A 25,645-nucleotide genomic window follows, 5' to 3' on the forward strand; every position below is an offset into this window, starting at 1 on the left:
GTCTTACTACGAAATCCGGGAGGGGGTTATCTTGAGTAGAGTGTAATATTATCGAAAAAAAAAAAGAGAGTAGAGCGTACTAGTGTAGAGAGAGAAATATAATATTGATTTGGCAGAGGAGAGTGTGAACATCCATTTTAAAACCACTCAAGTATTCGTAAGTACACGTCTTGCTATGGAATAGAGTGGTCCATGGGCCCGATCATTTATTCAACGGACGATTCAGGAAGTTACCAATTAACGGCTAATGTGATTGTTTGGGGAAAATTAGTGTCCAATCTTGTTGGATATGAACACAACTATGGAAATTTAGACCAACCAAGGGCCATCAGCCGTGGACAACTAGGTTCAGTACTTGGAAAAAGTCTTGTGCGCGTATTTTATGGATTATAAATCATAATACAACTCACTGCATACCGAAATAATAACATTTGAAATAGGGAGCAAAAATATATTTTAACCTTGAACGACACTAAAAACCCTAAAGGTAGAGCTAATCATCAAGCTCCGTGCTCTAGGTAATTGTTAGAGTAGTCTGTTAGATTGTAAATTTGAAACACACTATTTTAGTAAGGATAATTGTTATAATAGCGTTGGACAGTAATTGCTCATCACATATCAATTGTAATTATACCACGTGCAACTTCTAATACATGTCAGATAATGGTTAATGTAATCACTTTCGTATTTCAATAAATTGGCGCTTTTAGACAAGAGACCTATATCTATTTATGCTTTCATCACTAAATTGTGTTCGAATTCAAGCTTATACACAAGACAAGTAGAATCAACCTCAAAAGGTATGTGAATATCTGATCGTCTGTTCAAACTTATAGTTATGAACAATCTGAGTCTAGAATTACTCGAATACTCAGCAAGCCAACTCAAACTCAAGATAATTTGAGTTCGCCTCGGGAGGCACACGAGCATTAACGCTCAACGACCAGCCCTACCTACGGGAGGCACTAGAAAAGGCAACATTCAATATTTCTACAGTAACTGTACGCTAAAACTGAGCAATCCTCAAATCAATACTTAGAATGGCCCATTGTGTGCACCTCTTTTAATAAAACATTGAATTTATAAAACATAGAGAACTAGTTGATAAAGGCAATAGAGATTAGCAATGATGTTGAGACAATTTACGTCAGTTAGATAACGAGAGCCATACTGTACAAATACAGGTATAGATCTCAATATAAAACATCTAATTATATAGCTGGTAAGAAAACAAGTTCGAAATGATCTGTAAGAGAATTTGCAGGCACACCATTGAAGACAGAACATCGAGCAGACAGCAATCAGCAACAAAAGTTACAACTAAATTCAACCAGCAGAATATCAAGCAGACAGCAAGCGGCAACAAAATTTTGAAAAAAAATCAACTGGGCCTCGGGAATTAAGGACAGCAACAGATGGTCAAAGATCAACTGCAACCACAGCGCAGCTACAAATGGTTCGTGTCACATCAACCCAACATATGCAACGAAAATACCCTATGGATTCACAGCTACAATCACGACCTCATGTGCTACAAAACATCAGTACATGATGCAGCATAAAACACAAAAAACTAATAGCTAGGGATTTGAATATGACAAGCCTAGAAAACAACCTAAGCAAATTAAACGTTTTTTGTAATACCGTCCAACCTTGTTGTTACAAGAAGGTCAGCATAGCATAATAGGTCCATTCTTTGGAATCAGCAAATTTTGTCTGGTTCATTTCATTAGCAGCATCCGCTAATGTTAAAGACATTTGCCCACTTCCAACCCTTTGGGTCATCACGGCTACGGTAACTCCTTTTCAGGGACCAGAAACTAACACCAACAACCACAGCATGTTCAAGGGTAGAGATCCTGATGGATACAAGACCAGAGAAAGTGAACTAAGTACCTTCAACAATCATGAGTTTAGCAAAGCAAAACATACGTAACATACTAGCTGGCAAAGACCACTAGCATTCTGTTACATGCTTTCCTGCAATCTGCCCCTGGCCGTATGCAGCATCAAACTGAACATCATCCATCTAAGTATATATAGCATATTGCAGCTACAGCATCAACCTCGCCTATCACTATCAGCTACATCTTACTCTTCCCCGATCATAACTAGAGAAGCCTAGTATATGGTTGATCAAGTCAGAACTCCAATTAACTGAAATAGACTAGCAATGAATAGTGTGCATAGTGAAAACAAAATAGGGAAATAGCAAGCATAAGCTGGATGTGGTAAGCATCCTAAGCTTCTTAGGTAAAACTCTGACAGCAACCAAATAGCATATCCCACAAAAACAAGAAAGTCTACAAACCAACCACCCGATAACATGGATGGATGCATTAAGTTCCAAAAGAAATAATTAACCTTGACACATGGTCCCCGGATACCAAAATCAGTGCATAACAATTTGATTTGCTCGTGCAGAATTCATATTATCTCCACATTCAGGTAGATATTAATCACGGTCTCAATCCTACAAATAAATTAAAGAACAATTAGTTTGTTGTTGAGCTCGGGTTGCAAGTTGCAACTATTCAGAAATAACAAAACATATACTCACATCGGCATCTGACTTATGAGGGGAAGGGCTGCGAGAAGTCACAGGTCGACGTCGTGGAGAGGCACTTCCAGAAGTTGGAGATCTTTCATCATGGTTGTGTTTCACAGGACTTGCTCCCCTGGATGGAGGTGTCCTGCGAGGGGATTGGCTTTTCCTGGGACTGAGACTGCGCCGAGCGGGAGATGCACTGCCACCAAAAAGAAATAAGTATTAAACAGTTTAAAGCAAAATAACATGTTAAAACCGTACAGGAAAAGCAAAAGACCGCACAAGTTCTTACCTGTCAACTGACCTGCTTCGACTTCTCTGCCTCTCACTATCATACCTTCCACGACCACGGCCTTTGCGGTAATCCGGACTTGCACTGCGGCTCCTGCTTCTATGGCGAGAATCCCTTTCCCTGCCGCGGTACCTTTCACGGTCGTTTCTGCCCCCGCTTCTGCTACGACTTCTCCTTCTGTGGTCTCTATCTCGATCATCTCGACGCCTTGAACTAAGTTAATCATCAGACAAAACCAAAGAGGAACACAGACTTCATCAAAGCGTAATAGAATAAATAAATAAAATATTTTCCAAACAAAGACTTTAAATATAAATCTGACAATATATCTCAACAATCATCTATATGAGCGATTTTTTTTATCACATCAGTAGCACTTGGACCACAGACATCCTAAGATGTAAGCAACCATAATAATACAAAAAGAACCAAGAAAATTTATAAGTTCTATAGCCTATTTTAGTTCCATTGTTTATGACTTTATGCAATAAGCTACCAATTGATTTCTTTTTTGTAGTTTTTTATTTTTCGCTTAGCATCTCATACTTGAGTATAATATTATACTATTGCAATCTACATTGACAGTGGCAAGGCACAAGGTGTTAGGTTTCCCAATTAATGCCCTTGGCAGTAACTAGTACAGTATTTACTAAAAATTGCCGCCATGGTAAACCTTGATTGCATTGGTACATGTAGCATATGAAATATGAACCAACACCATTCATATTGAACTAATGGTACATGCAGCATATGTACAGGCATCCATTCATATTCAACTAATGGTACATGTAGCATATGAACGAACATCCATCCATATCCCATATTTAAATACAGGAACAAAATCAAGTTTTAATGCAAGAATGACTACCTTGGTCGAGGGCTGCGACTTCTTGACCTGCCTCTTGGCTTTGGAGAGGTTTCTATCACTCTTCCTTTCTTACTATTGAAAGCAAAAACACACAAAGTAAAATTTAGAGTGCTACTTATGACATAAAAGCAAAGATTATAGATATCTATGCAGTCACAGCGACACTTGGCACCAGGGTTAAGCCTTAGGGGAATGGCGTGAGCCTAGGCGTGCCCTGGTGTGCAGACACGCCATACACAAGTACACTATTCACGGGATGACTCAACTTAATAATTTAGCTTTGGATTGGTTATCATGAATTTAAATTCAATTACGAAAATAATTAAGCACAAATCAGTAACTTACATTGGTTCGGCATTTGGACCGTACTTAGCAAATTGAACCATGATATCTCTACCATCAACATTCCTTCCTGAAACAATAACACCAAAAAAAAACAAGAAAAAAAATAAGTACAAAAAATATATTTGTACAGAAATCCTCACTAAAACAACGCAAACAAATTAAACTCCCAGAAGCCCTCACTACTTTACAAAGTGAGCAAGGCAAGTGTTTTTATCCGTTTCCCTATAAACAATAAATGAGACCTTAGTTGTTCATCACCATTGTCGTTTGTCGTTAAATAAGAAGTAATCCTGACATGTAATTTAAACCTGCTTTACACAATATGAATAAAAATATATTTGGCTAAAAAATCAGCAGTCTTCTTAATGAGAGCTAATGATAAAATATTGTTTTAATCCTAAATATTGTGTTAATTAATGGTATATTTAAGAAAAAGGAATAAAAAAAAAATCCAAACTTTAACCAACAGCAGCTATTTAATTATAATAACAGGATTACCATCAAGCCTTTCAACAGCTTTCTGAGCCTCTTCACCATACTTGTACCGAACAAACGCAAATCCACGTGAATCTCCAGTCCTAATTCTCACACAAAACAAAATTAAATTAACAACAAATTTAAAAAAAGGTAAAAAAATAGAAAATAAACAAACCTTCGGTCTCTAGGGATAAAGATGTCAACTACTTTCCCATACTTATCGAACAAAGGAAACAAATCATCAGCAGTAGTTCCTGTGCAAGTAAAAAAAAGGTAAATTTAAGAAATCGAATAAAAAAAATATAATAATTGATGGAAAAGAGAATTATTATTGTTATTACGGAAAGTGATGTTGAGAACGAGAAGAGAGTAGGTGTCTCTGATATCTGGAGGACCAGTTCTTCCGAAGTGGGACATTTTACAAGAATTAATTAATTGAGAAGAGAGAAGATTATTTTTTAGGGTTTTCAGGATTTGGGAATGTGATGAGAGACAGGGCCACGTATTATACTCAGCTATCCGATAGAAATCAGATCCTCTATGCTGTGGTATAATAAAGTCGCATACCAGTCACATGTCGGTTCCTGAATGAGTCGGCTCATGTTTATTTTGGGCTTATGTAGCCCATATGTAGCCCAGTTTAGAAATCAGATCATCTATGTAGTATAATAATAAAGTCAATACAGGCACGTGCCCATACATATTTTTTAAAGTTTTAAGTCGGCGGGATGACCTCTTCTATTCTTCTATCAACTCTTCTGAACAATTAATAAATGAACTATTTCAATATAACTTCATCTATAATATACAAATATATAAGATATTTTTTAAATCAAATCTTAATTAAATTTGTATAATAAAATTAAAATTGTTGTATGAATTCCATCTCTAAAATAAAATTCTTATGTTATAATAAATTTTTAGTATGTATATGTCTATTAATGTTTATTCTTATCGTACTGACATTTTTCTTCTCCTCTCATTCTCATAGTTATGGAAATCGCTTGAGGTAAAAAATCGGAAGTGATCTATTTAACATTTGATTATATATTTTCCCAAACCACCAATTCCTAAAAAAAAAAGCATGTAGCTGATAGATGAATTGAATAAACAAAATCTATTTACCTTCAGTTTCAGCAATGACAATCTAATGAAATATATTTATCAAAATCCTAGAGGAATTTATTGGAATATCCAATTGCAATTGGAACCACCAGTCTACTTCTTTCGTATGCATATGCACAAAGAGTATGTTGCCTAACATCCACAAAGGGACAATTTGTCTGATTCAGACTTTCCTATCCAACATACTTTCTGTAAGATCAACCATCGTGTAGCCAAGACAAGAAGTTGGAAAATGTTTAATTAACGATGATTGACACAAGTCTACTTAATAATGGACTTCTATCGGTTGCTTAAACAAAAAACCCCTATGTATTGTAAGCAAATATCGGTTGCTTAAGGCCTCCAAGGGCTTAAACAAAAAAGCAAATATAATTGTTATTTTAGTAGTGAAAAAGTTGGGAGTTATAATCTAAGAATTTGCATGAATCTAATACGGATACAAACTTAATTTGGACACCCTGCCTCAAAATGGTTGGCGAGTCTTTCAAGAGATTGTAATGCAGGAAATCAGTTTAGATGTTTACATTTCTTGTTCTTGCAAGTTGCAATTGCTTACTGTGTATCCATATCATAATTTTAACGGTGGCCCTGCTTTCCTATATCCTTTAGTTACCCGAGAATGAGTCCATGCGATGACAGACCCTCTCGTTATTACAACATTTACAAGAAAACAAATGGGATTATGGGAATGCCCTATTTTCGAGTCTCAACAACTTTGACAAATGACTATTTTCTAATTTCTATTATCCTATGAATTGGAAAGGTATCACTACAAGCGAATTTCTCAGTCAGGTGTTTCTCCATTTAGCAGCACCGTAAGGGTGACCTAACTTGAGATTTTTGTTATTGAGGTGATCAATTTCGGAACTGTTAGATGCCTCCAGTGGCAGTTTGATTTGTTTTTGTTTAGAAGCAAACTTGAGCCTTAGAAGAAGTGAATTTGTCATCACTCCTATTGAACTCAATCCCATGAGAGCTCCAGCAATTGAAGGAGTCAGCATAGTTCCAGTCACTGGTAGCAACAATCCTGCAGCAATTGGAAGTCCAACCTGTACCATCAAAAAGCAGCCATAAGCATTTCTTAGTTTAGGTTCGAGACTAAAATTCAGTAAGGTGGCTTTATATGCTTCTTACTATACAAGGTCAGACTATAAGGTGCAGACGAATAAGAATCCTTCTTATACTCTTACAGTACCAACAGTTAGCTTTGCCAACCTATTTAGCTAGAAACTCCTTTCACCAATAATGCGCTTTATAATCCATCCTATAGTAACAGTAGTATGTAACACACTCTAAGTCTGTTATGTATAAAAGAGCTTACAATGTTGTATGCAAATGCCCACCAAAGATTTTGCTTCACCGTCTTCATGGTTAGTCTGCTGAGCTCCAACGCATCGAGCAACTGCATGTAAGTATCCACGTGTCAGTTTCTGATGTGTATTATAACTAGCAAGATTCAAAATGAAACGTTTGCCCAGGAAAAACCCTTCCATTCAAACCCGAGAAGAGACTACATGTTGCAAATTAGCAGCGATGGAGAAATGCAAATGCTATAATAGGTGTTCCATAAAAACATCTAAACTTCGTGTTTCCTACTATCTGGACAGTGTGGATAAAATATCCACATAATTCAAAGAGTCAAAGACAGTCCATGTTACAAGAAGAAAAAATTGTCTGCAAGAACAAGCTGGTAGGTGTGGAATAAATGCATAAGAGTTTGGATTTCACTCTGCTGGCTATGCGTTAGCACTAAGCTTATACTATATAATTCTATTCTGTAAAGATTACTTCATGCCATCTGACAATTGAAAATTGTACTTTATACGTTGACATTATTTAGTTAGATTGCCTGTATATACGTTGACATTATCAGTATTATTTCCATAACGATTAATTCTTCCTTGAAAAATGAAAAGAACATTCTTCGGACATAAAGGCAAAAGCATATACTTGACAACTTAGACACGATTACAGACCTGTGAAAGTCTGTTACCCATGAGCACAATAGGTGACACCTCACTAGCAGCTCCAACACTTCCACCCATGGCAACTCCAATGTCTGATGCTGCCAAGGCAGCTGCGTCATTGATTCCATCGCCGACCATGGCTACAATTTTCTGATCCTTCTGAAGTTGACTAATGAACTTCTTCTTTCCATCTGGCTTGATTCCAGATAACACCTGCCATTTATACCATATTTTAGAGAACGAAAAGAAGAACCAACTCCAAGCCATTTCATAGTTACTAGGTCACTCATGGTTTTCTTTATGTTTCTTCGAACACTTTCTACAGTGCCCCACTTCTATATAAGAAGCAAGATCTTAATAAAAAAAAACATACTAGATCAAATTTGCCATTGCCGTTCAAATAACAACTACGATTTTTTTCGAAAATGATCTCATGCTCGAGTTATGTTGGTACATGCATTGTCTCGGTTATTCATTCCGAAATTGTGTAATTTTTTTCCCCCTCTAGGTTTGCTTTTCACTAAGATGAGATGCAATTACCTTCTCTCTTGGTATACCAACAACGGATGCCACATATTCAGCAGCATGTTGTTTGTCCCCGGAGAGCATGTATGTGCTTATACCTTGCTTGGACAAACACTCAATCACACTACCAGCATCTTCTCTAATCTGATCCTCAAAGTAAATAAGACCTGCTAGACGACCATCTACTCCAACATAAACTACAGATTGATTCTTAATCTCTTCCACTTCCAGGGAAGAATCCCAAGCAACTCCATGCCTGCAATATAAGAGATGCCAACCACGAGTAAGAATATGAGCTTACATAACTCACTGCAAGATAACTATGTTGTGAGATGAGTAAGTAACCAGCACAAACATACAGGTGGTTCCAATATGAAAACTTCTATTATTATTATAGGGTTAATTGGCCAAAACCCCCCATTTTATGACATACATTTGTGTTTACCCCCCAAATTTTGAATCATCACAAAAGACCCCCCACTCCGTCCCGGCCCTATCCAGAAATCATCCATATTTGCTCTATTGCCTAAAATACCCCTCGGGGGGTAAACACAAATGTATGTATCTCACCAAACTCTCAAATCGAAGCAATAAGAAAAATATTCCTCGCGTTTGATGGATTCTGTTTAAAGATTTGAAACAATAACAATTGATAGAGACCCAAGTCCTGTTCCAACATGTTCTGCAGGAAATTGGCTCAAGAAACTCGATTTTCTAAAACCATGTTATTCATCTTGGTGGTGCGGGTTCTTCGGCAAATGAGGGTGTTGGAAACACTTCACAACCAGCTTGATCTTCATATGTGCCACCACACCTTCGTAATCGACCACCTTCATCGGATCCACCAGCTCCAGCTGTCACAGGAGTAGGACCTGGTAATGATAGATCTGGTTATGGTGGGACCTGTTGGTGGTGGTTCTCGTTGGGGTGCACCGAGGCAGGATGTAGGCCGTCCTGGTTCAGCTGGTAGCCGATTCGGTGGCGGTGGTGGTGGTTGGAATAATAGAAGCGGTGGATGGGGTGGAAGAGAACGGGAGGTGAATCCCTTTGGAGACGATGATGGTGAACCTGCGGAACCAGATGTTTCTGAGAACAGTGGCATTAACTTTGATGCCTATGAAGACATACCTGTGGAGACCAGTGGGGACAATGTGCCACCTCCTGTGAATACTTTTGCGGATATCGATTTAGGAGATGCACTTAATCAGAATATAAGGAGGTGTAAGTATGTGAAGCCAACATCTGTGCAGCGTCATGCCATTCCAATTTCTCTTGCGGGACGAGACTTGATGGCTTGTGCTCAAACTGGATCTGGGAAGACAGCTGCGTTCTGTTTCCCAATCATTAGTGGAATAATGACTGGGAACACCCTCATTGCTTCGATTTGAGAGTTTGGTGGAGATACATACATTTGTGTTTACCCCCGAGGGGTATTTTAGGCAATAGAGCAAATATGGATGATTTCTGGGTGGGGCCGGGACGGACTGGGGGGTCTTTTGTGATGATTCAAAATTTGGGGGTAAACACAAATGTATGTCATAAAATGGGGGGTTTTGGCCAATTAACCCATTATTATATGATTAATAAAATAACATAAAACATGTAACAAAATGAGGTTAAGTTTCCACTGGGCTGACAACTGTTGCAAATCTTATTAGTTATATTTCGGTCAACAAGAAGCGTTTCTTAACAAACCTCTGATCCAGATTACACAACAGATAGGCCACCTGCCCAATAAATCAGAGCCACAAATGAAATGCTCCATGCATAACAGATCACACCATCAGAGGCAACAATTATTTCTCCCTGTTTTCATAATTTTACCGAGTCTACAACAACAGAGCCTAATAAGAAGTGTGCATCCTGCAGGTATTATGTACTACAAGTCCACTGTCTTTCGTATGACCAAACATCCCGATGTCGCAAAAAAATAAAATAAAGGGTTAACTAGTATTACCATCCCCCCCAAATTAGGGTTAACTAGTAAAAAAACACACGGTCAACCCAATTTGACGTTTTTTTTATGTGTATTTGGGGCAGACCCCTAATTTCCCAGGGCGGGAGGGTTGTAATACTAGTTAACCCTAAAATAAAATTTGAAACAGCAAAAATGATAACTTTAGAATTCTTTACTAAAGCACAATATATCAACAAATATATGATTCCGTGCCACATAATTAAGGACATTAATAACCAAATACCTTTGAACCCAGTCTAATGTTCCAACTGAAACCTCTTTACGGTCAATAGTTGCAACAGCACCAGATCCAGGTTCCTCCCTGAAAGTTCCATCGGTAACCTGCAATCATAATTTTTTAAGAATAGAAAGTTAACCAGCTAACACGCCAAGTATTGAAAAGACGTCTCATGTATTAACCAAGTAAATATGTATCATCTTTTACGAAAATATCAACTTTGTTTATGTTCAATAGAGAGGAATTCCGGGGCCAGTAAACAAACTTCTTTCCCTACAAAACATATCGTCAAATTAACAGTGAAACTGAACGTTCCAAAATTCTTTTGTTACATGCATGTACATGTGCATAGCATGTTACCGTAGGATCAGGAGCATGGATCTCAGTAGATTGTCATTTGAATTTGAATAATTGTTACTTAGTTAATAATAAGTTGAATGGGTAAATGGTAGTTAGGATTAGAGTTGTTGGTGTTCTCCTATTCTTTAGGGATATGGGCGTAGGGGTCAAGTACTCAAGTAATTGTAGTTGTGGTACCTATTTTAGTGGCACTAAGTGTACTTTGGTCTATTTATGTACGTTTGAATGAATGAGAAAAGCAGAGAAGAGTTATTAAGCACCTTGGTATTAAAACAGGAGATTATGGTTCTCTCGAACCATTTTATCACTTTCATTTATTTATTATTTCATTAGTTCACTATAGGTAGAGGTAAAGAACCAAGTACTAGTAAGGTTGTACCATCTTTCATTTGTTAATGTCTAATGTGGGTATAAACTTTGGATTCGACTTATTTTCCACAGAGAGATCTTTTCTACTCCTAGGAAATCATCGTCACAAAAATTAAATCAAATCTAAAATTTCAAAGTGCCGATAACACAGTCTCCTAATAACGGTGAAAACGGAGACTCCAATGCATCAACAACGTCTGACTGGGGTAGATATACATGATATTAGGGTTTGTCCTCTCTTATTTGGTACAAGAGATTACAAAATTTTCATATCTTACTTGGTTAGGTAATTGGGTTCCTCCTCTCTGAGAAGACATCTTTGGCATTATATATAGAATAAATGCCCATAGGTCAACATAAATTTTTTTGGCTATTGAAAATTGGCCTTTCTGTAGTTAGGTGCCAAATTCCTCATATCACAAGATCAATTTCAAAGATCTCTCTAGTCTCTTCTAGAAATCAACACGCTTTTGGGATCTCTCACTTGATAATTAGGATGGCATCTAATAGCCTTTTTAACTACTGGGTCATCTAAGAACAACATCTCGAAATGCTCTCTGATTGAATCAAGTGAGTTTTGGGAGCTTTCAATGTACAAGAACAAGGTCTCTGTTTTTGGAACATAATCTTGTAAAACATCCTTGAGTTGCTAAAAATGATTTTCACCTCACATTTCGATTTTCCTCTTTCCCCCAATTTACAAGCATTACATGTGGAAAAAGATGAACTCCAAGTGGTCATATATATTCATGTCAATGAATCAACAATGTTTGACCAAGATTAAATAGGTCATACTGACACGGATACGAGTGTCGGTGTCCGACAAAGTAACCTATATGGAGTAGGACATGGGCACACAGCTAATTAAAAAGGAGATTATTACTATTCTTTAGTTGCCAAATAATTCTTAGGCTCAAGACCTCACAAAGTGCCTCCTTACAAATAAATAACTATGAAAGTGGCATATATCATGGAGTTCTAACTATGGTATTAGTTTATTTTCTTAGTCTTCTAGGTTTAGAAGAAACCCCAGTTTGAAATCGTAAGCACAACGTGTCTCTGTGTCCGACACGTATTTTTTTTAAGAATATGAAGTGTCCATGCTACATAGAGATTTTATTAGCTAACGCTACTATCACAAACCAATAATGAAAAGGAAAGAGGGTGCACTAGTGGAAGGAAAATTAATTTTCTTCTGAATCGTAAAGTGGAGATTAAAATGTAACCTTCACACCCTGAAAACCCGCAGCCTGAGCAGCTTCAACGATAGCTTTTCCAACTGGATGAATTGTATTAGATTCTACTGCAGCGGCTAGTCTTAAAACTTCAACTTGGGACCATTTGCAGTCTGAATTCTGTCTGCACAAGACAATCCCACTCATTATTATTCTGAACCGACCTCAATACTTGTTCAACACTACAATTCTAAGATTAGTTCCCTCAATTGCATGTTATACAAGTTAATTATACTTATTCTGTAGATAAGAACTATAACAGAAGGGTGAAGCTTATTTGCTTTCCTTTTATAAGAACTTGGGCTACAATCACAGCTACAGTGACTAACAAGATCAGTACAGAGGATTTCAGCATCCTAGTATTATAAACAGATTCAGAAATTCAAAAAGAAGTATTCATGTGTTGAAATTAAAGTCCTACCACTGCTTCTCTTCTTTTATAAAGAATGTCACAGTTTGCGGAAATCAGCCCAAACACAAGGGATGGCTAGTAAAGGCGGGCAATGGTTCCAAATCCCCTGTACTTCTTGAAAACAAGATACAAACTTGTAGGACTCTTACATGTGTGTGCGGGGTTGCGTCCTTCGACAGCCCTGTTTAGCATTGACATTTTCTATATTATTGTTGTCATTATGTAACAAACCACAATGGATTATGGGTTATAATTTTCTTAACAAGATTGTAATTAGTATAAAGTTACTGGTTATTAGCTTATGCCTTCAGTAGTTGCATTGACTTGGTATAAGGAGGGCTCAATATGGCTAAGAATTTTCTAATCTAACTGTGTTACTTTCGTTATTGCATTTCTGCATATTAGGCAAATAGTCATATAAGTATACCAAATGTTTAAAACAATACTGAAAAATGATATGGGAAGAAATGACAAAAGCAGGACATCTCGTCAAGTAGACACATTGAAACTCAGTCAATTGTGGCTAAGCATTTAAATATTAAAAAGTCAAAGTATCTACAATCAATTTACCGGAGAAAAAACAAAAAGGACGGTAAACTACAAACACGACAAAAGTACTTTCTATTTCTTTTTCAACAAGGAAACCAAGGCTGCGTTTGTTTACACACTTAAGGATGGAAAGAAAAGGAAAAGTCTAGTGTGGTCCACCTTTTCCATAAGTCAAGACAAGAAAGGAAAATAACTTATTAAGGAAACAAACAGAATAGAAAGAAATACTACTTATAGACCAGTCACCACTCCACAGTTACATTAGCAAGCTGAGTATTGCAATTTTCACTTAACTGTATACTTGTATCTTCCTCATATTTGGACGGCACAACTTTAGTCACAACAGGTCTGCCAATTGTTAATGTCCCAGTTTTGTCAAACACAATGGTATTCACCGATGCAAACTTCTCCAAGATATTTCCACCACGCAGAAGCAGTCCTCTCCTTGCCCCGAGTGAAGTCCCAACCTTGAAGAAAAGTATATTTAATTAATTTGTATGCTATGCTAAAGACCAGTTCATATTTGAGATAAGTATGCTACAATAAAGAAAGGGGAGTTGAGATCAGAAAAGCTACCAACACAGCTGTAGGTGTGGCTAGACCAAGTGCACATGGACAAGCAACAACCTGCACATGGAAAAGCAAGAGTGAGCAACCACATTAATAAGAGAATATAGGGAAAATGTTAGTGATGCTCATACAGTTCAATGCAAAACTTGGGAATGAGCATCAACATGTACTATTACGCGAAATAATATCAAATGTCAAAAGGATCAACCTGTTGAAGACAGTACAGTTTTTAATGTTTCTATCCATATTATAGAACAGTGAAAACATTGGTAATACAAGGATCCCGGTTTGAAAAGAATGAACATAATAACGAACCATGAACATGGCACTGCTCCCATATTACAAAATCCAACTACAAGTTATCAAAAACAACACGCTGATCTCTGGTTGGCAACACCAACTTATTAGCTAACTTTGAAACTCCAGACTTCCAATCAAAAAATTGAAAATCTAAAATTAAGGAGAATACTAGAAGACATTTAATTTTTCTCTTACAATCTATCATGCAAAGCCAATCAGAAAGCCGCAGGAAGTGATCCCATACCTCAAGCTTTTTTGAGATTGTCATGGAGGTCAAGGCTTTCATGGAGATCAAGGAAACCATATACAATTGGTGAAGGAACATAGTGTCTCTTAGGGATTTAAGATTCCATGAAATTGCGTGTAATGGGGGTATTCTAACGATGCAAGAGTAATAGTCATATTTGTTAGTGTTTGGATGGTTAGTAATTGTATGAACCACCATATTGGTACCCTCACCAATGGATCTCGTTGGGTACCCAGTCCTGGTCACTAGTCCTACCAAGCTTATTTTTTGCAATCTCTTTTTGTTTGATCGGTAAAGTAGATAATTATATTAATTTACAAATTACAAGGATGAGATATCCTATTACAAAGCAAGAAACAGGGGAAGAAACAAGCACAAACAAATTACAAGAAAAACTAAACTAAATTACAGCATGCAAAGCAGAGACTCCCAACGGAACACAAATTGCTCAAAAGGTGTATCCCTCCAAATCTCCCAAACCTTCGACCAAATAAATATCAACCCTCTTATGGAGATAATGACCTCCTCTACTGATAATGCTTTGTCGACGAAGTGTCTCCTGTTCCTTTCCAACCAGAGGCCCCACATAATCACGCAAGGAAAGATGTTCCACAACTAGAAACTCTCTGAGGAGTGTACCCTTAGAACCCAAGCACCTAATAGGTTACCAACCAGGGAGCTACCTAAACCACCCAACACAAATTTTTTGTAACCTACTAATCTCCTAGACACAACTTTATTTATGCACATTCCTACATGTATGATAACTCATTTTCTTCTTTTTTTATCGGTAAAATGTGATGTGTATATAATCATAAAGTCAAACTTTGTAGGATGAGATATCCCACTCAGAAACAACAAAGGGAAATACAAGATCGATACTAGAGAAACTACAACTGTGAGAGAAAACTATAAAAAATGGATGTGATCATGCATGGCCGAGTAAGGAACCACATAAAGTCCCCAAACGATCATACATGCATGATAACTCGTTTAATTAAGCAATGGATACACTTTAGCAATTAAAGCAAAATCTCATCAACAAAGGGAACAGGATTCGTTGGGCAGAAGGAACCGACATTTTCCACTCTATAAATACCCCACTCCTTTCCAACACTCTGGATACATAGGCAGCCATTAAAGGTTCAGCCACTTCTTTTCCACAATCAACACCCCTTACAGGTTCATTAGTGTGTTTAGGTGGTTTATAATCCAAACAGTAGCTTACTCATTAGCTCCTTGCTAAGGCGTAACTACTCTTTGTACTTGTACAATATCTTTAGGCTTTAATGAAATATAAATTTCACTGATACCAAGAAAAGGAAGAAGAAATGTTACTGATATTTCAGGAAAGTATCACCCTCCAAAAATACTACTTCTCTTTGAAAGACAAATCACAGTTTGAATCACTATAGCAAATGAAAATATTGACCACTGCCAATGCAAGATTCTCCAGACACTGTTTTCATGGTAGGCCAAGTAATTACACATAGAAATAAGTCCAGATTCCCAATATCGTACACAAGTTCAATGACACGGTCCAATCTGAGCCATTCCAGATTACAAAGGACTTGGGATCACAAGTGCCAATAATGAAATTGGAATAACCTTAAGCCATGCTCCATAACACAGCATATCACTCTAATATTAATTGAAGAATGTAGAGATATTTGAGATATCAAGTGCAAATTCATGATTCTTACCAACACACTGCAGGAGAGTTGCAAAGCTAACGAGAGGGGACTCCCTTGATGAATAGCCACTGGTAAAAGTTGAGTGCCAAAAAGGTTCCAAAACATAAAAGTAGCAGCTGAGAGTGCCATTACTCCATACGTGAAATGCCCAGCAACCTATTAACAATACCAATCATATTTCATATTTCCATGGCAGAATGGGTAACTAACAGGACTCGACTTTGGAGCATTCAATTCTAAACCAATTGGCAATGAATGGAGTGGCCCAAGGAACTAAATACTGTTATGCAAGGCTTTAAATGTCCCATGTGAGAGACTATACTAAACATCTCAAAAAGGATCAACTCAAAAGCAGCTTTGTCAACAATTGTGGTCGCAAGATGATTTGTGGGTTTCATCTTAAGGACCTTTGGAGAACAAAGTTCGTGGCTCTTACTTGGAGTTCATAGTTATCTCTCGACAATTAGCAGCCAGGTAGTTTTCACTTGCTAACACTTGTGAATTAAAATGATTTCCACATTGACAACATAAATTTACAATGTTCTTCCATCATATGACTTTTGTTTGTTAAGCCCGACTCTGTTTGTGTATCTTGCCTTATAGCTGTCAGGAAAATCAAATTCTATTATTAGGATATCTTGAACAATATGATTGGCTTCACATGCTTTCATCTTAATTTTCATGCAAATTAAAGAAATATTTTGAGTAACAAACTAAAATATAGATCTCTAAATCTTAGATACTTTGTGCAGATCACAATAATGAAAAACATCAACTAATTCATACTAAGGCCTGCCAAAACTGTGCAAGTATGCAACACAACAAAAAGAAAAGGGAATTGGAACTTGCGACTGACGAAATAGTTAATAAGATTTTGTTTTAATTGAGATGTCAATCCGAAAATTCTTGCTTTTTTAACCTTGCCCATCCCCACTCGAAAATTAATATAACAAACTGAAAGAATTGGAAATTCGCTGCAACTATGAGTGAAACTACATGTACATTCCTAGACATGTGATTATTATGGTTCTCTACAACGTTGATCTAGTAAAACTATATTATTGCTAATGAAGAAAGGCTGGAGAAAAGAGTATATGGCCTTGATTAGAATTGGCCTTCTCTCACACATCTTTATATAGGAAAGTAGGATTTACGTCATAGAAACAGAAAAATTAAAATTAAATTAAATTAATAAATAAATAAACACATCTCATTTGCTACAAAAACAACCACACTCTAATTGTCACAATTAAACATATTATCCACAGTGAATATTGTAGATTTCCTTTAATACACTAAATTTATATTAATAGGGGGAGAGAAAGAGAGACCTCTAATGTGGAGAAAGAGCTTTCTCTCCCACTCAGATATATTTCAGTGTATTCCTATTGCTCATACCTAATAGGAATACATATACAAAGGTTTAGAAGGATATGTCACAGTAGATCATAGATGAGTATCAAGGAAAGGACCTTGTCAGCCAATCGTTGTACTGGAGCTTCCCTACTCTGTGCTTCATCCACCATACGGATAATATCACCCATGACAGTCTCGCCACCTGGCCTTCTTACTTCAACAGTAAGGGTGCCATTTAAATTGATGCTTCCCGCTGAAACTTCAGCCTTAAACAGAAAGAATATACAACAACTCAGTAATGCATAAAATCACCACACGGATAAACCAAGAAAGATGCTACAAATAAACTATAAGGCCAATCTCTTGGAAGTGCATATATTAAGCTTCCCAGTACATTAATCTAGTTCCTGAATTTATTGAATAATTTTTTAAAAATTATTTTTGAATGTGGAGTTGCTAAAAAAATCAGTCATAATCATGTAATTAAGTTGTCAAAAAAGAATACCCCAAGTAGCTTTGTTACTGGAAGTGGCTCCCCAGTAAAACTTGATTCATCCACTGTGCTTCTACCAGCTTTTACAATTCCATCTGCAGGCACCCGGTCCTAAACAAATTAAAGCATGAAGTCTATTAATAAGAACCCGAGATTGCCAAGAAAAGATTAATAACTAAGAACCAGCAAGCCACAGCACTTTTGTCAGCAGAAGAAAGTAAATCTCTTTTCTTTTTGTGAATGTGTGCAGGAGGAACTAAAGAAAGACCATTTACTTACTCCGGGTACAACAACAATTCTGTCTCCAACAGAGAGGCTGTCGCTTGGAACTTCAACAATTGACTCAGAGCCTTCTGGTCCACCATTCACAATAAGACGGGCTTTTGATGGTAGGATACTCAAAAGTCCTGTCATATCACTGCTAGCTTTCAACTTCGCCCTTTGTTCGAGATTCCTTCCTAACAAGACAAACGCTATTAACATAACTGGTTCCTCAAAGAATGTCTTCCAACCCTGCACACAAATGAGAAACAGCTTCATTCCCAAAACACATAGCACATGTAAAATCCAGAGTAAAACTTATACTACCATTTTTTAATTTAATTTATACTAATGAACAACTCCCAAAGGTGGGTCAGTAACTTTCTTTTCTTGTTTCACTGAAAAGGATTTGAAATGTGGTAAAAACTGTGATACTTCTGGAGAAATTTCAATATAAGTACTGTGGTTCAAGCTCTAGCTCAAGTTTCATGGTCCCAGTCCCAACAGTTACAGTTCTAGCAGAACTGGTGCTAATATGAAGAAGTTACACTAGCAGTATGCCATGATCTACTGCAACTAACTGGGACATGGCCAGATATACCTTAAATAAACATTTAGGTCTTATACAAATACAATTTTGACAGAAACAAGTATCTTTCCATTTTGAAATTCACGTGCAAACGGCCAAGTCATATTGAGTTGTATTGTGTCATAAACATTTAGAGCTTATAGTGAACAAAAAAAAAAGGACTTTTTTGAATCTATGTGGATGTTATTCTATTAGTCGTACCTAAATCTGTTTGTTGTTTCTCAATCATGAGTACAATCTGATTGTATTTCCACAACGTTCCAGTGTGTGTCGGTATACTTGTTCACTTTCTATCTATTGCTTTCATAGTTATCCATATTGTTTTGGCCACCAACTTACTCCTTGAAGTATATTTTAAAACACACTTCACTATATTCAGCGACTGTTTTCCAACCTTCTCAAAGATTGCACCGATAACTGACTAGCACAAAACGTTCTTTCAGCTTCTGTCTCATATCCTTTAAAGACACCAACCCGGCCACTTAATGAATAGAAACAAGGTACCTCAATCCTTATAAAAAGCCCAAACTGGATTTATCCTAAAACTTGTAGACTGGTAGCCGCTAGCGTGGGTCACTGTGTCACACAGCACACCCCCGCCACAAGTTATATCAGAAACACTAAGTGAAGTTAGGAGGTAGCTTGGGCTCATGTTATTGTAAAAGCATGTGGTCCAGACAGCCTAGCTTATAAGAAAGTTATCCACAATATAGACACCATGTCCAAGTCCTTTTTTTTCCGGATAATGACATCATGTTTAAGTCAAATCTGCAGTAGCCGAATATAAATTAACCAACCAATTAAAATAGAGATAATTAATTACCAGTTTTGGTATTAGCGCAGCTATAGAACTGACAGCAAACGATGATAAAGCTCCAAGACCAACTAAGGTGTTCATGTTTGGAACCCCCTTCAAAAGGCTATTCAGACCGTCAAAGATAAGTTGGCGTCCAGGACCAAGTAGCGTAAATAAAGACAATGTTAGATGAAATCCTGTTGAATGGAAAGCATGGATCCATGAAGCACCAGATCCAAAGAAATGAGAAAGATGACCAAGGAAGCATACAGCGCATAGAGCCCAAGAGACTGCAAGATCCCTACCTGTCAAAAGAATTTCCAAGGAATTGGTCTAGCAAGTATAAATGTGATGTGGAAGATAAGGCTTCAACCAATTAATAATCTGGAATGTGTAATAGAAGACTGTGATCACCAACATATAGACAATGTACAACCATATAGGGTGCCTAACACACTACTTTAAGAAGCCTAGAAATGCCTCCACGTCTCAAACTCTAAATACATATATCATAGCATCGTCAATGCTACTCTATAGTCCTACGTGTCGAGTGGGCAGCTCAAATTTTCTACACCAATTCATGTTCTATATCAAGTAGACAACTCACCACACTCCATTTTGGGGGTCAAATATAGAGTTTGATTTGTTTTATCAAGTGTCACTCCATATTAGCTGCCCAAGCCGCCCTAACTTGCCACATGTGCAAACAACCAATTTTATTACTTTTGTATCACTACACTCCATTTTAGGGGTCAAATATGGAAGAAAAATGTGGGGTGTTGGCAAGTAGAGAGTGATCACAATATTTTAACATAAGTGTCCAATGGGTCTATAAGATAAGTTTCATTATAAAAATAATAATATAAAGTGTGTGGGTTAGTGTGGATAATTTTCAAGACTTCAACTAACATCATCTTTTAACTTGATGACATCACTTTGGACTCTAAATGAAGTGTATGCATTGAAGATGCTCTCATAGATTAGAAAGTAGGAGGTTTAGAGTCATCAAATTTATAAATTCTATAAAAATATTGTTAGAGTTCTAAAAGGACATCTCCCGAATATTTTAGAAGTTTCTATTATTGTACTCTTATTTTTCATATATATATTAAAGCTCCCACAAGGGGTATTTTTCGAGCTCTATTAAAATTCCACGTCATCTCCTATTAAAACATAAATTTCTCACCTATTTGAAAAACGAAAAAAAAAATTTACAACGGAAATTCATGTCCTATTATAACAGGAATTATTCTCATATTAAAACAAATTCTAACACTTTTAATTAAAGCGGGAATCCTTCTCCTATTAAAACATAATCTCTCTCAATTGAAAAAACGGGTTTTTAAAACTTAATTAAAATTTCATTAAAAACAATTTGTTAGAAAATTAAAACGGGTTAGCGACTAAAACGGTAGTCCCAATTTTCTAAAAAAAATCTAAATGTTTTCAAAAGAGCCGGGCGGTATATATATATATATATTGAAGTGATACAAGGCCGAAAGTAATAAGGTTGTATCCTCTTTTTCTCTTTCCCCTCCATTAAGGACAATACAATTATTTTGTATGCATGCATACCTACATAAGTTAGCAGGACGAAAAATGCATACCTACATAAGTTAGCAAGACAAAAAATGTATACCTATGTAAGCACATATGCACAATACATTATGTATTAGACATGTCAGGAGATACAATTCATATGGTGCACTCTTGTATATTTTATTTTTTACTTTTTTTTTTTATTATTGTTTTTTTTTTTTTTTTGGGAAAGTTAGAAGTTAGAACTTTATTCCCTAATCCCTTAAATTCCCTTATCCCCAATGAAGGTGGGAATCGAACCCAAGACCACGGCCCCAACCTCCCAAGTTTGTGACCATTGTACAATACATAAAGATCCATGCAGCTATTAGTTGACAAATTTGAGCGAGAGATAGCAAGATGTCATACCACTTTCCTTTAAGCGGGTACGCTTTTCCTCCATTTTCTTTTCAAAAACTCTATAGTAACTGTCTCTTGTCGATTCTGCACAACAGAAAGTCTGTTACATGTCATTTTGAGGGATCAATAGTTTATCAAATGGCAGGATACTAAATAAGGCAGCAAAATAAGAATTAAAAACTAAATAAAAGATCCAAAATACTAGAGAGTAGAGACTACAATTTTTCTTTTTAGGTATCAACTGCATACTAATCAGAGATCAATGCTGTTGAGACTGTTAAATTGGTTGTAACAGTATTGAAGAAAGGTTCCAATGGAAGAAGGTAAACAATATATTGAAACTTGATATAGGGAATGGTATAAAAGAAAGGGGATTTCTATTCCCCCCTCCTCTCCCAAAGAAATAAAAAATAAAATAACTGGAAATGGAAATAAGACGTGATATGAGCTAAAATAATTTGATATCATCACATATTCACATCCACTTTACACAATGCACCTGACATTAGTGAAATACTTCAGCAAAACCATAGAACGAGCTGTTATTAGAGAAACCTGCTACAATGGCAAGAGGCTAATTGACACAGATATGACAATATGCCAACTTGTAAAGACCATCTTCAGACCATGCACAGAGCTACATTTGAGAAAAGTGATTATACCTTAAATTGTAGCATACTAGCATGCGTCAGTTGTTAGAATAGCTAACTTGCAACATATGCATGAACTAAGTTAATTGCACCACAATGATAAAAATGACAAATAGATTTGCCTCTTTTAAAACTAAGCATAAAAAAAAATACACCAGTTTTGTAACACATTGAGACTTTCGCCAAATTGTGGGATCAGAATGCACGATGGAATCCTAAAGGGTGTCTCTCCAAAAACCGGAAGAGGAAAAAGAGCCTCTAACCAAAAACGTTTAAACAAACTCACGGATCAGTATTCACTGACATTACATCCTAAGGACATTACAGGTGACTCTTTAATAGAAGCCCTATGTAGACTAAATGATCACAAACAGCAATATCTCAAGATCCTAGGCACTTCTTTTCGAGAAGAATGAATTTCAAGTAATGAAAACGCCTCCCTCCAGTCAAAATCCACCAGCTGTTGCAACCCACCTATGGATGGAGAAACAATTTCATCAGACTGGATTTTTGAACCATACTACCCCATCAAAAATAGGGAAAACTCAATGGACACGACACTGCTTGTATAAATGAAGCAAATGGAAAACCACTGGAATACTGACATACCACAGTATTAAAGTTGCTCCTAACAGCAAATCACAAGCACCCTAAGCAATGTTTCCTTCAATAGCTCCTTCACCTGCGAAATACCCACCAAGCTTCGCATGAATCATATGAAAGCTTGAATGTATTCCACTATCCCATTTAGAAATTTCAAGGTATAGCAAGCATTGGTCCGATGAGTTAACTCTAGAATGGGTGTGGTTGTTTACGGCGCAACACAGTCCCTCCCCTCCCCTATTTTTTCCGTTTTTTGTTGTAATAGTTAGTACCCTTATCACTCTCTTCTTTTGAACCTATGTATAGATTTATAACAGTTACAAGATTGCACTTGCAGTAGTCCAGCCTAATATCCAATAATGCATAGGTTCAGGCCCTATTGAAGCAAATTCTACACTAGTACTGTTGGCTGAGAAGCATATAAAATTAACACCTAAACAATGTACAATACAGCACATAACTAAGATAGAGATGTAGATACATGATCTATAAAACTTAGTCTTACTTGTCTAAAACATTCATACCTCGAGGATTGGACGTAAATCCACAATTAGTCAAATGCTTTGCAAGTGCCTCTCCTAATTGTTGCTGCCAATTCTGTATAGCCTTAGCTTCAGGTACCGGCCACACAATTGCTGTCTCGGTCGCAAGGTTGACATTTGCAGATGATACATTTGGCTGTTTAGAATTTAGAAAATTATAGCTGAGATTTAAAGTGTTTAGACTACAAAAGTATATTTCCAGGGCAAAGTAGACCCCTTTTTATGAATCCATATTAGATCATGATATCCGAGATACCACGGCGTGAAAAATACATACATAATCAAATGCATTATTACTTACTTGACTTTCTAGTATTCTCTTCACACTAGCTGCACAACCACCACAAGTCATCCCCTACAAAAAAAAATCACAATATTTTTACCACGAAAACGAAACATAATAAAAAGACGATAAACATTTTCATTTTTACTTACACCAACATCAAGAATAATAACATCAGAAGACACCCCAGAAACTTCATCACCAACAACAGTTTCAGATTTAATAACATTACCGCCACCACTACTATCTCCACCACCACCACCACCACTATCTCCACCACCGTTAAATCCATCACTACCACCACCAGAAGCAGCAGAACAAGTAAAAGAAGCAACAGAAGTTGAAACTGAAGCTAAACGATTTGAAACTGGAGTAATAAGATATAAACTACGTAACGAAATTATAGATGACGTCAGAGCTGATTCTACTAACGGTTTAGTAAAATTTGCATTGTTTTTAATACAGTTAATTCTACTTGAGTAATGGAATCTGTTTTGTATTAATGTTTTACGTAGAATATATCTGGCTAAATTGTTGTGATTGAGATTTGAGGATGTGTTTAGTGTTTTGGAGAGGTTAAAAAGTGTTGACTCCATTGAAATTGAAGCTGGTTTTAGTCAATCTGTTTTTTGTGTTTTGAGCTTAAGTATGAAAAGAGGGAGGGGGGCAGTGTGGTTGAGCTTTTAGATATAGAGATCGGATGGTTTTGGGACCACGGGAAGTGAGTGATGATAGACGTGGTGGGTTGGTGAATTTTGTGATCGGGTTTTTATATAGTTTTGAAATGATCTTGTTCCACGTTTTGCGTTGTTAGCCCTCGTGCGAATTTAATGTTCAACGTTTTCAGCATCAACTTTTAACTCTTAAGATCTTTAGATTATTGTAGGGTTGTTGTCCGATGGGTCTGTAAATACAAATTTAGTAAGGAAGAGATTCTCTTTGTACACGTGATCCCAACCAAGTGGTTATCATATTTTTATTTTTTTCACGTGTTAACTAGGTTTTTTTTTTTTTTTTTTTTTTTTTTTTTCGATAAACTCGTGTTAACTAGGTTAACACACGATAAGATGATTCCACATTTCTGCCACTTTTCTATGTGTTTTTTCTTTTTATTTTTTATTTTTTATTTTTTTTGAATAACGACTACCCTTCATTTACAATAGATATAATAGGACCATTACATTTACTGACAAATGATAGGATGAGTTCCTCCAAGTGGTTTGTAGCCCACTTAGCAAGCTGATGTGACGGAGTGTTATTATCTCTCTTAATATAAACAAAGTTGCATGAAACTAATCCTGAAACACAATCTTTAACAAAATCTCTTAGACTGGATAGGTGTCAACTTAAGTTGGACTCTGCTAGTGCATTCATAACAACTTGATTATCTCCTCTGACTTCCACTTCTCTCACTTCCATTCTCCTTATGAGTATTACTGCAACTTCAGCAGCTTTGAGCTCTGCCTCCTCCACATCTCTAGCTTTAAATCTTCTATGAGTTGTTCCTGCAATTTTCCCTTCGTGATTCCAAAAGATTGCACCTGCTGCCCCTTGTCCTGTAGACCTGTCAAATGCAACATCAAATTAAGCATACATAAGCACATACATTATTTATACCACCAAAACTAGAGTTGATGCTACTGCTGCTAGCTTTGCTTGTACTAGTACTTGGGTTACCCCCAGTTGCATAGTTTCTAGTAGAGTTTATTGAGTTATGAGTTACTCCCTGTTATGTTGTTGTTTCCTTCCTGAAAGACTCCAAGCACTTTATCCATAGACTAGTAGTCTTTTTCAGCAGTCCTTCCCTGTTAGGTTTGCCTTGCTCAAAATTCACTAAGTTCTTGAGTGCCTATATTTGGTGCAATAGGATACACACAAACACCCCCTTATCAGCCACTTCCTCAATTGGGCTGAAGCACCAGTTGATGATCTCATTCAATCAATCTTTTAGATTCCAATGATCATGAGCATCAGTCCTATAAGAGAGACATGAAGCAAATCAGACACTCCTTAACCTTGTTCATTCACATAAGAAAAAGAGGTGGATATCATCCTA

At 36.7% G+C, this 25,645-nt stretch overlaps 2 protein-coding genes across 9 annotated transcripts; both read right to left on the bottom strand.

Moving 5' to 3' along the window:
• Positions 1-1,061: 1,061 nt before the first annotated feature.
• On the bottom strand, positions 1,062-5,130 carry SC35 (serine/arginine-rich splicing factor-like protein, putative). Of its 7 annotated transcripts, none has more exons than XM_086602307.1 (11): positions 4,872-5,130; positions 4,706-4,784; positions 4,552-4,631; positions 4,054-4,120; positions 3,709-3,780; positions 2,841-3,053; positions 2,561-2,747; positions 2,365-2,473; positions 1,942-2,111; positions 1,653-1,859; positions 1,062-1,531 (listed from the first exon to the last, which is right to left on the bottom strand). In XM_086602307.1, exons 1-8 carry the CDS (start codon positions 4,945-4,947, stop codon positions 2,468-2,470), a joined length of 780 nt encoding a protein of 259 aa, XP_086458433.1. In that variant the 5' UTR covers positions 4,948-5,130; the 3' UTR covers positions 1,062-1,531; positions 1,653-1,859; positions 1,942-2,111; positions 2,365-2,467. The 7 variants fall into 7 exon arrangements, with proteins under 7 accessions (XP_086458433.1, XP_086458425.1, XP_086458415.1 ...); XM_086602299.1 differs by having other exon boundaries at positions 1,942-2,121; XM_086602289.1 differs by having other exon boundaries at positions 1,653-2,121.
• Positions 5,131-6,134: 1,004 nt separating this feature from the next.
• Positions 6,135-24,324, bottom strand: PAA1 (P-type ATP-ase 1). Of its 2 annotated transcripts, XM_086602265.1 has the most exons (17): positions 23,742-24,324; positions 23,608-23,661; positions 23,289-23,442; positions 21,521-21,595; positions 19,601-19,878; positions 18,207-18,440; positions 17,940-18,038; positions 17,551-17,700; positions 16,088-16,234; positions 13,844-13,894; positions 13,562-13,734; positions 12,298-12,430; positions 10,349-10,446; positions 8,163-8,403; positions 7,632-7,835; positions 6,977-7,057; positions 6,135-6,704 (listed from the first exon to the last, which is right to left on the bottom strand). In XM_086602265.1, exons 1-17 carry the CDS (start codon positions 24,183-24,185, stop codon positions 6,444-6,446), a joined length of 2,877 nt encoding a protein of 958 aa, XP_086458391.1. In that variant the 5' UTR covers positions 24,186-24,324; the 3' UTR covers positions 6,135-6,443. The 2 variants fall into 2 exon arrangements, with proteins under 2 accessions (XP_086458391.1, XP_086458398.1); XM_086602272.1 differs by lacking the exons at positions 23,289-23,442; positions 23,608-23,661; positions 23,742-24,324 and adding an exon at positions 22,011-22,151.
• Between the last annotated feature and the right edge of the window lie 1,321 nt (positions 24,325-25,645).

The sequence above is a fragment of the Coptis chinensis genome, chromosome 1 (genome assembly GCF_015680905.1).
Source record: "Coptis chinensis isolate HL-2020 chromosome 1, ASM1568090v1, whole genome shotgun sequence".
In the NCBI taxonomy this organism is placed as follows: Eukaryota; Viridiplantae; Streptophyta; class Magnoliopsida; order Ranunculales; family Ranunculaceae; genus Coptis; species Coptis chinensis.